The 16593-nt window shown below is 39.4% G+C and overlaps 2 protein-coding genes across 3 annotated transcripts; both read right to left on the bottom strand.

The window, feature by feature from the left end:
- Nucleotides 1–2888: 2888 nt before the first annotated feature.
- foxi3a (forkhead box I3a) lies at nt 2889–4183 on the bottom strand. The gene is made up of 2 exons (XM_012835758.1): nt 3595–4183; nt 2889–3442 (listed from the first exon to the last, which is right to left on the bottom strand). The coding sequence occupies exons 1-2, from the start codon at nt 4181–4183 to the stop codon at nt 2889–2891; spliced, it is 1143 nt and encodes a 380-aa protein (XP_012691212.1).
- Nucleotides 4184–6897: 2714 nt separating this feature from the next.
- Nucleotides 6898–14212, bottom strand: lcp2a (lymphocyte cytosolic protein 2a). Of its 2 annotated transcripts, none has more exons than XM_031571678.2 (20): nt 13639–14212; nt 13374–13436; nt 13071–13117; nt 12562–12627; nt 12109–12134; nt 11949–11992; nt 11196–11388; nt 10971–11074; nt 10787–10844; nt 10569–10636; nt 10446–10477; nt 9762–9860; nt 9558–9573; nt 9097–9109; nt 8894–8987; nt 8689–8756; nt 8532–8581; nt 8197–8271; nt 7887–8042; nt 6898–7645 (listed from the first exon to the last, which is right to left on the bottom strand). In XM_031571678.2, the coding sequence occupies exons 1-20, from the start codon at nt 13714–13716 to the stop codon at nt 7520–7522; spliced, it is 1476 nt and encodes a 491-aa protein (XP_031427538.1). In that variant the 5' UTR covers nt 13717–14212; the 3' UTR covers nt 6898–7519. The 2 variants fall into 2 exon arrangements, with proteins under 2 accessions (XP_031427538.1, XP_031427539.1); XM_031571679.2 differs by having other exon boundaries at nt 13374–13462; nt 13639–13713.
- Between the last annotated feature and the right edge of the window lie 2381 nt (nt 14213–16593).

Below are 16593 nucleotides of genomic sequence, written 5' to 3' on the forward strand. Positions count from 1 at the left end.
GTGCTCCTTTCCTTTTTTCACTGTAAAATTGTAGAAAACAAAAATAATACACTGTGACAAAGGGAGAGAGCAATCACCCCACTCTGCCTTGAACCCAGGTCTACAGGGTACCAAACCTGCACCCTGACCGCAATGCCAAAGAGCTAGGCTCGTTGGTATGGCAGTTGGAGATTTGTAGATTGTTTACAATTTATCGGCCAACAGGGTGCAGTTATTCATCTGATCAAGTCTTATACTATCCAGATATTATTTATTGTATGTAAAAATGTGGTCCTTGTGTGTATTGTATGTAATTATTTGGTCATTGTCTTGTCAGATCAATGCTAATATTTATAGTAGTATTTCAGAACAATACTTTTATTTCACAAATATTGTCCTATTTATTATATAACTTTCTTTAACAAAGCAATTATTCTAAAGTGGGAGAAGGATGGCACTTTCCTTTTTGTGTTTGTGGTTATTTTCTCATAAATGTGGATGTTTGAATATTTAAAAAAGACTGGGTGAAATCAAATGAAATCATTTGAGGCTGCATTCGTGTCACTTCACTTTAATTTTGAATTGTCTATCCTCTGCCCTGTATACATGTGCGCTATTTTTAACTAATCTTTCAGCTATTTGTAACTAATCTTTCAGCCATTTGTAACCTTTCAGCCATTTGTAACCTTTGCTCTGTTATGTCTGTGACTCAAAAAATGACTTGCATACAGAACCAACATTGTCCCACGTTTAAATATTGGAATTTAATGTTTGGAATGATGTAAATTCTCCACAATATAAAAACTATTGTATTCCATGGAAAAGGCAGACTCACCATTCTGTCCACTGACAGTTAAGTAATCTGATACGGTAATTTGGTTTTTGAAGAGGGTGACAGAACTCGCTGAGGCCTGCAGGATAAAGTGGTTGCTCAGCCTCTCCCTCCTGTGTCAGTGTGGCGATCTCAGAGAAGATCTCAAATAAACACAGTAGTGCGGTCTGTCTGCTTCTCTCTGACTGATGCCTCTGCTCAGGGATCCTTCTCTTCTCTCTAGATATGGGAATAATCTCGCAGCTTGGTTCACTCCACTCCTAGTACTGCCAAGTCAGAGGGAAGCAGAAGGGACTGCCCTTCCCACGCTATTAAGCTTCTGATCACAGATGTTGACCTCAGCATTTCAGAATCTACCTCAAAGATATCTGTATGTGAGACTTGTTTTTCAGCTTTTGCATTGGACTATGGCTCAACCGAATGGAGGTGGACAAAATTAACTCACACTGCAAAAGATGTACCTTGATATTCCTACAGCATTTTAGGTATTGAAAGATAAAAATCAAGGCCGGAGCTCGCTCTCAAAAAAAAAACCGAGTTTTTCATCCAAAAGTGGTTTATTGGCTTCACCAGACAAGAAACCTAAAGTGCAAGTGCAAACGTTTCGGGTGACCCCAACCTCAGTGCAAAAGGTATTGAAAGATACCATAAATGGTAATGGTAAAATTACAACATGTTGAGACCTCCTCTACCTCTACAAAGTATACTGTTCCATATAATCTTTTGTATGTGAACAAGAATACACATTGTATTTGTATTGGTCTTGTTGCATCTAAAGTTGCATCTTAATTTACTGAATAAGCAATACTTGAACTGAGGTCAGTGAGGATTAACACCCATTACTTCTTCAGTGCATTGTTCAAGCTTGCTAGTGACTCATTTGAATTCTAATCAGTGGAATCACACCCTTAAGGGAGGTATGTGGCAGGTGACTTGTACAATTTAACATGTCCAAAAGATTTACTTCAAGAGGCCATCCAGAATTTACACAAACCACACCCAACCACACCCTTGGCTGAAGGCTGACTCTCCCTAATGATCGGTTATCATCAATTACTGTGATCATTTTGTTATTGTTGTTTCAAAGCTTCAGTAGATGCAGAATTACTGATATGTGGACTAATAGTGTTTTGTCTGTGGCACTGTAATGAACCACAAGATCTTGAGGAACAAGTTCAGCTCCATTTATATTTTCCGACTGTCAAACCAGTCCTTTTTCTTTGTGTTTTTTTTTCTTCTCCTCTATCCAGCCTGTTGTTTAACGGTTCTTCTACATGTCTTGTGCAAGCCACCTCTGTTAGTTTGAATCAGTGACAGTATTGATGAAAGATAGCAGAAATTTGAATTCACCGCCCCTCAAGCAGTGGCCTTACCCATAAATCTGTGTGATTTGTATGATATTGTGGTACATTTCCTTTGGCATGCTCATGTCTCTATGTCTGAGTTTCACTGAGTAATTTTGCCATTTTGGCCACGTTATCATATCAACCTCTGACACACACTTTTATGTTTTAACATGTTTTTATTATACAATTTTGAAGACAAGTTGTTGAAATACAGTCATCTCTCCCAAATATAAATACAGTGCATATATATGGGTTTATAGGTATATATTACAAAGAAAATACAAAACACAAACACAAAATCTATTTACTACTGCACTGGTTAACAAACAGCAGTAGTAATTCCTAGGATATAATTTAGCACAGCTTTTCCCCATGAATGTAATTGTTCCTCAAAAAGATTTAACTAGATCCAAATGAACTAAAGCGAGAAATAAAACCAGCACTGGCAGTCTTGGTCATAACCTCAGATGCGCTTATCAAACAAACAGTAAACTGGCAGTCTGTTTGGCTGGAATTACATGATGTCAGCACAACAGCCAAGGCTGAGACCAGATAATGTAAGCATTCGCACAGCAGTGGAGTGGAGGGGAGGACAGTGCTGAGTCAGGCTCTCGCTATCAGCCTGCTCACAAGCTGCCCCTTCATGTGCCTGCGGGCAAACACCCGAGGGCCTCATCTGTGACATCTCTGCCTGCGTTTTCAGTTTGTCCGTTAAAACTCGTGACGCTATCTCAGACCTCTGTCCCTTCCCGTGGGTACACCAGTCCGCTCGTCTCCATGCCTTGATAGGCGCTGCCGGCGAAGTGGCTGAGAAGGGAGTCGGTGTAGACTCCTGAGAAGTGTGACGGGGAGGAAGAGAGGGCGGTTGGCGGAGGGATCTGGGCCTCCCACTGTGGGACTGTTGCGTTGGGGGAGTACGAGCTGAAGCCCTCGGCCGGAGAGGCCCTTTGAGAGCCTTCGAGCGGCAAACCCAAGGGCAAGGGGCGGAGCACCGTGTCCACACCTAACGTACCTGCACTCGATGACGCCTCCGTCATCTGGGTCAGGAAGCTCTTCAGGCAGGGGGAGGGGCCCACAGAGTCTGGAGTGGAGCCCCGGTCTGAGGGGCTGTGGGCCTCGGCCAAGTGGCCTTTGGGGCTGGACTCTGCAGAGGTCGGGCCAGCAGAGCTGCCATTCTCCCCTTCACTCATCAGGGAGTCAGACTTCCTCTTCCTCTTTCTCCTGAAGTTGCCATTGTCAAACATCTTTTCACAATTTGGATCCAAGGTCCAATAGTTCCCCTTGCCTAAAGAAAAATAGGACACATATTTGTCTTAATGTCAGGGACAAATAGAATAACATAGAAAAACAACTTAAAATGCAGAACGTGTGAACAAGTTGGATGAGTAAAACTAGTCTGCCATCTGCACATTAGAGAATGAAATCTTGATTAATTACCTGGGTCATCATCATCACGGGGCATCTTCTTGAAGCAATCGTTGAGTGAAAGATTGTGTCGTATTGAGTTCTGCCAGCCAGCCTTGCTTTTATTATAAAATGGAAAGTTGTCAGCCACATACTGATATATTTGGCTGAGAGTCAGGCGACGGTTTGGGGCGCCATGAATGGCCATGGCAATAAGGGCAGAGTAGGAGTATGGTGGCCTAACCAGCTTCATTAGGTCCTCCTGAGATGGCAGAGAAAACCAGCTCAGGTCCCCTCCACTGGCACCTGGGCCCAGATATGGCCTCGGCATGCCGTAGTGTTGGGACGCAAATGGATCATTTGGTGTCCTTGGGGCTCCTCCTAAGTAAGGCATACCATTCATCCCCGAGCTGTTGAACCACAGGTACGGGTTAGCAGTTGCGCCGGCGTAGTCTCCCAGGTCATAGGTAGGTGGTAAGGTCTGCTGCGGGCTTGGCAGAGGTGGCGGACTGTAGAAACTGTCACCGTAAAGGCTGAACTCCTGGGGCTCCTGAGTTCCCATCGTCTGAAACTGGGCCCCTACCTGAGTAGGTGACAGACCCTGTGGCACATACGAAGTCATTCTTACAAAGCAAGTCCTGAATCTTGAATACTGATGATGGCTTTCTCAGTCTCCTCCGGTAAAGTTAGTTCTGCTGACTTAGAGTCTAGCTCTAGGAGGTCTGTCTGTTGCATCCTGAACTGCCACCTGTTGTACCTGGTTTATACAAGCTTGGCGACGCCTCTATCCATTCTGATTGGTTGTCTCTTAGGAGTGTCACACCTCATTTGTTTCCTCTGGGTTAGCAAGGTGTGGAATGTCTCCTGGTTTAGGAATATTCCACTCAGTTTCTAAATATTTAGTTTTACATTTCTGATGAATTTGATTTAGTCATCCTTTTGAACTACATATAATAGCCACACTCAAATACACACACAAAATGACAGAACTTGTCCTCTGAACACTGAGTTCTTTCTTAACTGGACTATGTGACTACAAAACAAAATGTAAGGGTTTCACATTTTAAAACTATAACCTACTAAATATATAGGCCATAAGTTTACATAGGCCAGAATACTTTCAAAGGTCCTGGAAAGAATTCTGCTGGATAGATGAAATTAACTCCACAGTTGACCTATTTGGTTTTAAAGCTCAACATGACAAATTCAAAGGAAATTTGTAAAGAAATATAGAGGTAAAAACTCATCAGTTTTTATGTTTTGTTGATGCTTCCAAAGCCTTTGATTGTGTTTGTTTCTTAAATTGAGTCAAAGACGGGTGTCCAAATACAATGTGAGAATTCTAGTTTACTGGTATGTCCACCAGACTATGCCAGTACAATGGGGCAATAGTATCTCAGCCCCATGTGGGGTGGGAAATGGAGGTAGACAAGGGGGGATTTTGCCCCCAGTTTTTTTCTCTCTTTATATTGATTATTTGTCCAAGCAATTGAAAGCCTGTAATACTGGGTGCATGATTGGTGATATTAAATATAATGCCAGTGAGAGTGTCATCATAATCAGAATCTCCTTACTATATGTTCTGTGTGTGGTATGGAACATGATATTAAATATAATGCCAGTAAGACTGTCATCACAATCTGTAGAACCAAAGAGGACAAATGTCTATAATGTCCTGACTTTAAATAGTTTGACACAAATCTGAGTGTCTGTAATAAGGTAAAGTATCTTACAAATTTCATTACAGAATTTATGACAGATGATGAAGATATTTATAGGCAAGGCCACATGATGTATGCACAAGCAAATATTCTCTTTAGTTTAGTGTGTGGACAGGTGGAGTGAAGATGGCTCTGTTCAGAGCATATTGTTTTCTACCTATAAGAAGCTCTTGAAGACCCAACTCTTCAGAGAGCACCTCCCTTCCTAACTTGCACTTCTACTAGTACTTAACTTGCACTAACAGCAGTTACATACCTGCACTTTTTTTCTTATGTAAAATTGTATTTATTGTCACACTAGGTCTCTATTGCTCGTAGCTTGACTGTTCTCTCCCTTGTACGGCGCCTTTGGACAAAAGCGTCTGCTAAATGACTAAATGTAATGTAATGCACTCTATACTGCACACTTGTGGTCAAACTACAGAGAAGCAAGCAGACAAGCTTATAATGATGCCATGAGAATAACCAAAGAGTCCTAGAGGGTATAGTGCAAGTGAAATGTTGGTGGCTGCAGGAGGGATACCTCACACACTGTTTTAAGAACGCTCGTGTATAAATGTATTTGCCGGCTTGATGAATCTGAAAATGAAATCGTCTTCAGGTTTGGTGCTACACACTTCCAATCCTAGTTGTGGAGACATTGGTACAGTTGTCTCTTTGTTGGATACTGGTTTATGTTCTTTTGAACCATGAGTTCTTATTGTGCTTTTGTAGGTAATATACAGTATACATGTGTATGTATGTATTTTTATATGTAATTCATTTTATGTGATGTCTTGTCTTTTTTTCTGGACCCTGAGTCTATAATAAAGACTAATTTGATTGATCAGTTTGATTGATTGAGTGATACCATGCCAAGTCTTTTGAATATGAATGTTAATTTGTTTACCTGTTGGAATCATTCACATTAAAGGAATCAGATAGTTGTATTTGTTATCTTTAGCATACTCTCCGCCCACAAACTACCTACAAGACATCACTCTTAAAAGGCCTGTGTTGACCACTCTTTTATCAGTATAATTTACATGAGAATGCAATGCCCTGGGGCTCAACCCCTTCACATGTGCCACAGTCCAACTGAAAGTGGTCCACTTGTCAAAGCAATTGTTCTCCGCCCCAGGTCCATGATTTCACAGAGATGCCAATTCACTTGCCATTTCTCTTGATATTTCAGACAGCTTGAACATTGAATAATGTAGGTGATTAAACTATATATATATATATATATATATATATATATATATATATATTTGTATTACAATAAGATTTAATAGTCTATGTCCATGTTTCTTTCTACTACCTATACTTTACTATTCAGGCAAGAATGGTACTTTCACCAAATGCTCTCCAGGAGTGTCAATTTATGTGTCATGGAAGTGTAAGAATAAGGAGCATGATTTTGAGTACTATTTTTATAGTCTTCAGGGTTGTTCATAATCCAGCCAATCTGGAACTGTGCAGGCTAAAATATCTCATATAACTGGTTTCATAGAATTTGCCCACACTAAAGAACTGCTGAATCCTGCAAAGTTTGAAATTTCAGTTAAATGGAGGTTATAGGTTTTAAAGTCTTCGATCTGGAAGGCAACCCAAATTACCCTCATGAGACAATACATATGAGCCATTGCTTTATTGGACTTTCTTCACACCATCTGGTTACTTGGCAATTTAAAACATTGACCACAATTAACACATTGCAACATTGTGATTTGTCTGTAAGCAGCCTATGCTACACATACACAAAGTAATATAGTCAAGTCAAAATAAGATTTCCCTCAGCCTCAGTGCCCTACCAAGTCCAGTACTCCACATGGGGTACGCTACAGTATTTCTCACACATATGTAGGGCAGTATGAATGACATTGATCTCTACAATTTCTCAAAAAAGTTACAACACTGATATATAATGTAACTGGTCTTAGAAACACAAATCCAGAGGCCGTCATCACTGGAACTGTTGAATATTCAGGAATAGTCATCCAACTACGATTTTGAGTGATACCATTTCAGTGGTGATGTCCAGTCAAACATAAGGGGATCACATGTTTGACTTGTAAAACCACTATTTCAGCATTATTTGGGTGAAACTGTAAAAATCCAGCTGTTCAAGAATATCCCATAACAGTATGATTTTACATGAATAATAGTTTTGCTCTCAGTCACTATTACTGGCCAAGTGAAAAAAGGCCCATTGTTCAATGGCCATTATGTTTGTGTGCTCTTTTGACCGAGTGGATTCAATGTCCTGCTGGATGAATTAGAGGACACTGATTTTGTTGTCCCGAACCACGATTTTTTGCATCTATCAGAAGCAGTGGCATATGCTTGTAGTTCTCAATGATGTCCCTGACGGTTGGAAACCTCTGTGATAAAAAAGAAAAGCAGGTTTGTAACTGTCACTGTCGTTTGGGTTTTTCTACTGTACAGGTGCACTGTGTAGTTATTGTCGTCAAAAACACAACAATTATTGCATCATCATGGTTTAGTCTATAAATATTTTCATCAATCTCTATTTTACATCTGTTGGTATTTTTCATATTGCACCTTTAACCTCAAAACATCATCTCTACATTATAATGTGAAAAACAACATAAAATTAAGCACCTCTGTGGCTTTGAGGCCTGTGCCCAGCAGAAAAGCCTGTTGCTCGGTGTCATAGCGGATCTGGATGTTGAAGACTTTGCTCTGGAAGAGGACCATGAGTGTGTAAGGCTGGGCTGGTGAGCCTCGTGAGCTGTCCCTCACAAGATAGGCGCCATCCTAAAACATAAACGTGTCACATTTTTGTACCAAATGTAACTAAGATGTATCAGTTTGGAGCATCCTCAATACCAGTTCCCATATAAAACAATATTGGTTTTGATGTTGTCCATTTACTTTTTGTAATGAACTTACTCTTTGTAAGGTATCTTACCTTATTAATTCCCAACAATCTACCCTCTGCTTGTCCACGTGTCACCTGGCCCAAATACCACTTAGGGTCCATATCCTACAAAATGAAAACAACATGGAAGTATTTTCTTGCTTTAACCAATCTTCATACTTTGAGCAAGGCTGCAAGACATTTTAAATTCCACTGTTAGTATACCATGACTCGGGTAATAAGTCACATCTGTGGACAAGTGGTGCAACACTGCCACCTGCTGAGTGAATACCCTCACTTCTATAACGACCCCTTTCCCAAACTTTATCCCTTATTCCTTTGAATTAATCTGAAGCTCTAAAACTCTGAATAATTGTTAAGGTTACCTGGCCTGAACCAAGAGCTCTGTGTGGTGAAGGTCTCCTTGAATTCTTCACTTTGTTGAGTGAAAAAATACCACAAGGGAAGTTACAAAAAAGTCAGTTTTGGGGAAATCATCTTTGGAATTGTAGAGTCCTCTCCAGAATGGAACAACATACATACCTTCTTTTAAGTGGCCAGGTAGAGATTTACTTCCAGGCCCAATGACAGAACCACCAATAGATGGCCAACTAGGAAGAACAGTGTAAAATGTGTGGATATACAATCACTACAGATGCAAAGCATTTTTCTATTTGTCTGGTGGCTCTAGGATGAGCCGTAGTTTCATCTTAGAGAAGAATAAAGCCATGGCCCTGGAAGAACGTACCTGTCACCTGGCAGTCCAGGCGGAGAAGGGCGAGGAGAGGGGTTCCTCGGCAGGGGAAATGTGTTGGAGCTGAATGGTAGTCTAGACGTTTGCTCTGAAATCAAGAAATTGTTGAGTCAGTGTTGTTGTACGACACTCAACATAGATAGAGGTCATCGTATTTCAGAACAAAGGGATGTCAGAACATGGATGAAAATTCATACCTTCGTGACTGAACTGCAAATTAAAAGGTAGAAAAACAATATTAGGCCATTAAGTTGATACATTTCTATTAAGGGAACACAATTTCACGAATGATCTCTAACATTTTGCAACACACTTTACATAATTTATAATGCATTTGCTTGAGTTCTACACAAATGTAATTTTCATCACCATTGCTGGAGATTCCACTATTGTATGGTAATGCTTTCAGTTTTACAATTGTGATGATGCTTCCTTGGCTTGTGTTTATCTGATACGACCAGCTGGTGCTAATGATGTGGTTGCCACTGAACTCACAGCTAAAGGCATTTAAGTCACTCCGCATCATGTTTTGCCAACCAGTAGCAGTGGTATATTTTTCTACGAACCAATGCCTTTCGAGTGATGTTGCTTAAGAATGTCTCTGGAAGGTCTAATAGATATTTAAAGAAGGTTTCAAGTTGTTAATTTATGTACTTACATCCCCAGCTGGTTGCCTGTAAAGAAAGAAAAAAGATGGGGGGGGGCAATTAAAAATGCACTTAACAAAACGAGATGTATGTTCTATGAACTATGAACTATGTTCTTGTGTAGCATTTTAGAAAATGAGTGCATGTATAATCCTTCAGCGGAGAGCAACTTGGGTGGTACAGAAGGGGTACAGGGGTACGTTGGAGGGGCCAACCTGATAGGGGGGCCTCTACACGCTGCTGAAACACTCCTTTGCACACCTGGTCCTGGGAAAGGAGGCTTGGCCAGTGGATCCTTATCAGAAACAGGAGGTCTGGAGCAGAAATATTGTTATGCTGCAATGCTGTGTTATAAAACTGCTATGGGGATATTGGTTATAGGGGCCACCGCTGCATTAAACTATGTGAAAAGAGTGACTGTGACTGCCTGTGTGCCTGTGCACAACTATAGGACTGATGTTTATTTACATGTGTTACATCTCCCACTAAAGGCTTGGTTTAGGCTTCTTGTCCTTGTGATCCCTTAAAGGTTTAACAAAGTTTCACATGCCTGGTAAGCAAAGTTCTTAATTTTACACACAAGTTACATCACAGACATTGTGTAAGATCAGTCTGTATAGACGTATAGATCAGACGCTGTATAGTCAAAGCCCTCATCCATATAGGTTTCCACCTCTCATTTATCTCCAAGTCTACGCCGCAAAGCTTGTAACCATGTCAAACGTGTCATGTCACCATGTCTATCTTTGTGTTAATTTTTAATGTTAGGCTGCATTGTAGTCTTAAAAAGGAATAGCTTTGTGGTTACATTTTGAAAATAAAAGACACCTCACCTGTAAGAGAAGACTAATTCCCTAGATCTAATGTGGTCATTTAAGTGTGTGTTTGTCCAGTCTTACCTCTTTCCTGGTGGAGCTGGCTGTGGAGCTGGCTATGGATGCCAGATGAAGTCAAATTAGTCTTATTAATTAAAGAACATTGGAATATACTGAAAATTCCAGATAAAGATGTATCACACTCACTCGCTCCAAAGTCGAAGGTTTTTTACTGCGATCAACACGAGGTGCACCAGGACCAGGACCAGGGGGCACTTGTGAAACACATTCCAGAGTGTCATGACAAAAAGAACAGCAAAAAGAAAAACAACGTCACACGTATACATACACAATCACCATAGTCACACATGCACACACATATGAGAGACTGCATAATATAACTGCATAAACGCTACAGCACTTACGCCTGTTCTGGGGTCTACAAACAGGTCTCTGTGGAGACTGATCTGCCTTTGGACGGGCCTACCAAAAACAATTATGGAAATGGTGGGTAAAAGCTTTGCAGTTCTTGTGGCAAAAGATTAGCATAAAATTCACAAAGTAGACAATGATATTATATGAACATAGTGAAGAGAATTCCTGGTTTACATTTGGGCGACCGAAGGGCAGAGCGGGACCTGGCCCTGGTCCTGGGCGTTCTGGAGGCACAGGAGGCTGGTTCCTCATCGAAACACCCCGAGCACGATTGTCGTCTGAACAGACATCACAATAATGCACATATAGAATTCAAACGTTATGCATACGATAAGCTTTCTGTGGGAATAAACAATTAGATAAACAAATTGTATAAGGATTAAAAAATACTGTGTGTACCAATGTATTCACTATCGGCGTTCGGCTTCGCAGCACATATCTGATTCACTACGTCAGTCTTTTCTGATGGGGGTGGTTCATAGTCACTGTCAGCATGTTCTTGATCCTCTGGTCCATCTGTAGGTGACTCATAATCACTATTACCTCCATCATCTTCTGATATTGGGGATTCATAGTCATCATCGCTTTGATCCTGAGTATCATAGTAATGAAGAAGAAAGCAATATTACCCCAACTTCTGAATTTTCAAATTTTCATTTTGATGGTCAATGGTCATATGATGGAGACATATGATGACACGTGTGATGTGATTCTTATTAGCCAAACAGGCTATTCGCTAGTTTTGTGCTTTTGGTCAAAAACCCGGAACATTAGTTTAGCATAAGCTTATCAGCACACTGTCTGTCAAATCACACAGGAAGGTCAGCAAAAGGGTTCTGATACAGAACTTGCCAACACATTCTTCTGAGGCACTGAAGAAGTCTCAGCCATTGTGGCCTTTACTGAGACTTCAAATAGTAAATTAATTTCCCCAGCAATTTTTATATACTGACATTCATATTCTGAATGTTTCATTTGGAGATTTTTGAAGAGAAATGGGGAGAAGGAATACTCTTGAGTGACATCTACTTCTTCATCGTGTGCAAATGTAAATGGGCTTTAACTTATTCTATACTACGGTTGTGACTAGCATGTAATACCTATGGAATGTGTACATGTTGATACAAATACAGTGATAATAACATCACTTACAAACTCCTCAGGATCCCAACCAACCGGTTCATTTCGCACCAATTCTAGAAAATAAAAGGAATGGTTAGCTCTGAATATATCAATATACCAGTGTATCTTCAAACATATTAAAATATACATTAGAGCTTGAATTGATTTGATACATGAAATGAGCATGTACCTGGCTCAAACTTTGTGGCAGCTTGTCTGTGAAAATAGAGTAATATATCTTATCTTATATTCAATATATATGGTCAGAGGAATGTATTTTACCATAACAATCTATGGACAGAGAAATGTATTTCACCATAGCAATCTATGGACAGATAAATGTATTTCACCATAGCAATCTATGGACAGAGAAATGCATTTCACCATAACAATCTATGGACAGAGGAATATATTTCACCATAGCAATCTATGGACAGAGGAATGTATTTCACCATAACAATCTATGGACAGAGAAATGTATTTCACCATAATCTATGGACAGAGGAATGTATTTCACCATAGCAATCTATGGACAGAGGAATGTATTTCACCATAACAATCTATGGACAGAGAAATGTACTTCACCATAATCTATGGACAGAGGAATGTATTTCACCATAGCCACATAAGTATTGTTGCTTGCCTTTTGGGAAAGAGTCCCCTCTTAGCCACATTTGTGTTGATTTCACGGCTGATTTTAGAGATGAGTCTGCAGATGTCATAGAAAGATATATACGCAATGTTAAACTTGGCTTATCCTTCGACTGACTTCTAACATCACATCATCTGGATGTGTAAGAACATGTAAAACCAACTAAATATATTACTCTGCAGTACAATAGTCGGTGGTAATATTGTTGCTAGTGGTTACTGGTGACCTCAGTATCAGCAGCTTGACAGGAAGTGCTACTCTGACTTGTTCTTTATGAAGAATTTCACTCACTCTGAGTTACCAAATGAAGAACTTTAAGTTTTCCTTCATGATCGCACATGGCTTTTTCTCGATTTTCCTGATTTTCCTCCGAGTTCATTAGATATCTATTCCACTTTGTATAACATTGCTTGTAGTTGTATCTCTTCTGATCTATGTTTGCCTTTACAGTGAGGTAACAACTGTTATCAACAATTGTAGTAATGCTTATGTATACTTACGGCACATGTAGTTTTGGAAATTTCTGCAAGTCATTTTCTGACATGTTCTAGAAAAATAGAGAGACGCCACAGAATTCCTTGTTTTATTTCTGAATTCAGCACTTCCCAAATCTGCAATCGATGTGCCATGTCTGCTATGAAATGACTAACCCCAAACAGAGTTTGTGGGTTTTTATACTTCCTGATTTCTTTACCCTGACATACTGAAAACTGTGAATAATCAAATAAACTTCTTAACCAATTTATCTGGATTATTTGCCAACGTAATTTGTTTCAAAGACAACAGTCAAGCAGTATGCTCACCAAGAATCTCTGACCATTTATGTGGTTCTTCAAGATAACTTTATCACAGCCTGCCAGATCCCGCTGTGAATGCAAACATAAAAATCCACCTGATTGGTGAAGAATAAACTAGTGCACATACAAAACACACAGCAAATGCACCACAGAGATGGCAGAGCATCTCTAAAATAAGATATTGAACATGGATATTGAACAAAGGACAATAACTGTATTCTTACTTAATTTGTGCCGAAAGCATTTGAAATGCACTGAAAAATGGACTTACCCTCTTTGAAAAAAATGCGGCCAATCGGTCAGCATTCCAGTTCATGACCTCAGATTTTTGTGGAATTTCAGAACTCATGATTACCCAGTGTAGCACTAAATAATCAATCCAGATGAAAGAATAAACGCAAAAAAGAGATTGCCTGCAACTCCGAGCTGTTATAACCCACGAGTCATGTCCCTCCAGAAGTTCTCACTGAAAAGAGGTTCCTCAGCTTCACTGATATCAGCTCTATTTAAAAAATATTAGACAATGGTTGTTTAGATCAACCCACCCTTACAGAAATAAAGGAGGGTTACAGACAACAAAGTTAGAAAAATGGCGGCATTGCACCATATGCCTATCTAAAGGTCAAACAGTTCAAAGTGGAAGAAAATCCTTTTTCAGTGCAACATCATACATCCATATGGTTTGTGAAGTTCCAAAATACTTTCTGTAAATATCTGAGATCTAGGCATAATTGAAATTGTATTCCAGAAACGGAAATATTAGCTTGTGATTCACTCTTAAGTTAACAGAACACTGAGAAAAGAAAGAATGAAACTGACTTCCTCCTGTGCTTCCTGTTGATGACAGTGGTGCATAACAGGGGAAGTACAACCCTTTTAGTAGAGTCTAATTTAGTTCTACTTTGCTGGAATGTTTTTAATTTTTACATACTTTCGTCAAATTCAAAATACAAGATGTTGTGATCAGTTCAACTTATATAGCATTACCAGAGGCATTTGGAATATCAGTGTTGTTAATCGTAAAGAACAACCAAGTGTACACAAGTTAAATTAGTTAGTATGGATTATATAACCCAATACTTACAATAATTGCTTTCGTAGAGGCTGTGATTTTTGTTAGCTTGACGTTTTGAAAGTAGTCATATCTGTAATGGTTACATCTGTGCCACTCTATTAAACCTTGGTTAACATGACCCAGTTGACCAAATTTCTGTTCAATGGTCTTTAAGATACCACCAATTGGCTGTTGGTTTAAGACTGACTAACCTGACAGGCAGTTGATTCAATTCATCTTTTGAATAAGCTTACAGTTATTGAAAAACAACATTATTTTCTAACAATGGCAACTTTAACACATTAAGTCGTAAAATAATTAATGAAACGCAAGAAGGCAGCTCCATCTGAAACACTCAAAATTTAAGATCATATGAGTACTCAGTGTTTCATGAATATCAAGTGTAATTGAGACATTCAGTCAAACCTGCTATATACTTGCTGTGCAAGTTTGGCACTGAAGTGAATATAATTACGCAGATATGATTTGCAATGTATATGTAAGGACCAAACAGATAAACAGAAAGAGAAAAGTTGTCTCTTTTTTCCATTTCCAAATTCAGTTTGTTGTTAAATTCCCCCTGTAGGAAATTATTCCCGTCTTGAGAATTGCTAAATAGTTTCTGTATATAACAGGAAGTGGAAATGTTTAAAATGTAGGTCAAACTTTAAATCTTTTCCGATGTTCAGTTACTCATGCAGTGTTCATCTTTGCCTTACACAAAAATAGAAAAACTAAACAGTGGTTGAGAAACTGTCTTCTAAGTGTCTTACTGGTTGTTCCACACATACGAATATTGCCAAATGCATGCACGCTTGCAAGTTCGTGCAACATGTTCATGCAACAGGAGGGCTGTGACTCGGTAGAGCGTAGTTGTTTCAACTTCCTGAAGAATGATGTGGTGTAGGAGTGGGCATTCATAGTGTACCTCTATTGCCTTTGCAGATCATAGACGACTGAAAGACTAAGTGATGATGTAATGCTTCCAATGTTTCCAGGTCATTTTATCATGCGATTTACACCAAACAACAGCAACCTCCACCATCTGGACCATTTTGTCCTTTGCACAGAATACTTTAGGACTGATGTTCATAATAATACTTAATTTAATATTCATCAAATGTACTGATTTTTTGCATCTTTGTTGTGACCTGTTTATTTGAGAATGTGCACATTCACTGCTTGCTGTGGACCTGACTACTATTGGTCACTTGGGTACCCTAAGTGGAATGGCTTTAAGGTAACCCCCACCCCCACTCCACCCCATCATACTAATGCTAGGACTGAAGTTGGAGGGTGGATGCATAAGCTAGTAGTTTCATAGGGAGGCCATTACAGAGAAAGGGTACTGAAAAATCATGCCATAACTGTCTTAGAATAAATAATCTGTTGTCCATGTAACCGCACTCACTAGTTGACTCACTAAGTGATGGCTGGTGTAATCCCCACAGACTAGTCTTATATTATTAAGATCTTTAGTATTTCAAGAATGAGCATTTTCAAGCGTAACTGCAAATAACGCCGAAGTGTCATCCCAAGTTTTTTTTCCTCTTCTCTGCTCCTGAATCTTGATGTCTTTTCAAATCCATTTCTTTCTGAACTTGTAGCTTAAAAGTTAACGTTACTATTGTCTAATATGATGGCATGCAGCACTGTAAGCCACTGAGAACTGTACAATTACAGGCTCTAGAACATCTAGAACAACCCTAGAACATAACAATAAACTCAAAGGTCAACATCATGGTCTGCAATGTCAAAATCATTATTAATTATTGTTCGTCACCATCTAGCTTTTGTACACACAATACGTCCTCTGTCCTGTCCTGCCCCGTTCTGTATGTTTGCAAACAAAGTTGCATCCCAGACATCTCTGCCTTTCTATGCCTCATTCTAAGAAAAACGTTACAACATTTCATAGTAACAGCAGACGATAATAATAATAATAAGAGGTACAGAAAAGTACCCGTTAAGATATGGAAATGGTCCTGAAGTTGATAATTGCAGACCTTTATTTAATTTTAAAGGTACCAAATCACTGCTGACAGCAAAGGGTACAAAGCTGGACTTTTCACAATCTTAAGGTACAGGCAAATGATGCAGCAAATCATTGATCACAGTGGGATAAAGGCGTGTATCCAGAGATATTTTTTACTAGATACTTCTTATGACATG

Source organism: Clupea harengus, chromosome 8 (assembly GCF_900700415.2).
Source record: "Clupea harengus chromosome 8, Ch_v2.0.2, whole genome shotgun sequence".
NCBI classification, from domain to species: Eukaryota; Metazoa; Chordata; class Actinopteri; order Clupeiformes; family Clupeidae; genus Clupea; species Clupea harengus.

Bases quoted from the DNA above. Each gene is read 5' to 3' on its own strand.
- foxi3a (XM_012835758.1), bottom strand. From the start codon at position 4,183: ATGACTTCGTATGTGCCACAGGGTCTGTCACCTACTCAGGTAGGGGCC. The intron at 3,443-3,594 runs GTAATTAATCAA...ATTTTTCTTTAG, and splicing joins CCGTGATGATGATGACCCAG to GCAAGGGGAACTATTGGACC.
- lcp2a (XM_031571678.2), bottom strand. From the start codon at position 13,716: ATGAGTTCTGAAATTCCACAAAAATCTGAGGTCATGAACTGGAATGCT. The intron at 13,118-13,373 runs GTGAGCATACTG...CTATTTTTCTAG, and splicing joins TAAATGGTCAGAGATTCTTG to AACATGTCAGAAAATGACTT. The intron at 12,628-13,070 runs GTAAGTATACAT...TGACATCTGCAG, and splicing joins TTTCCAAAACTACATGTGCC to ACTCATCTCTAAAATCAGCC.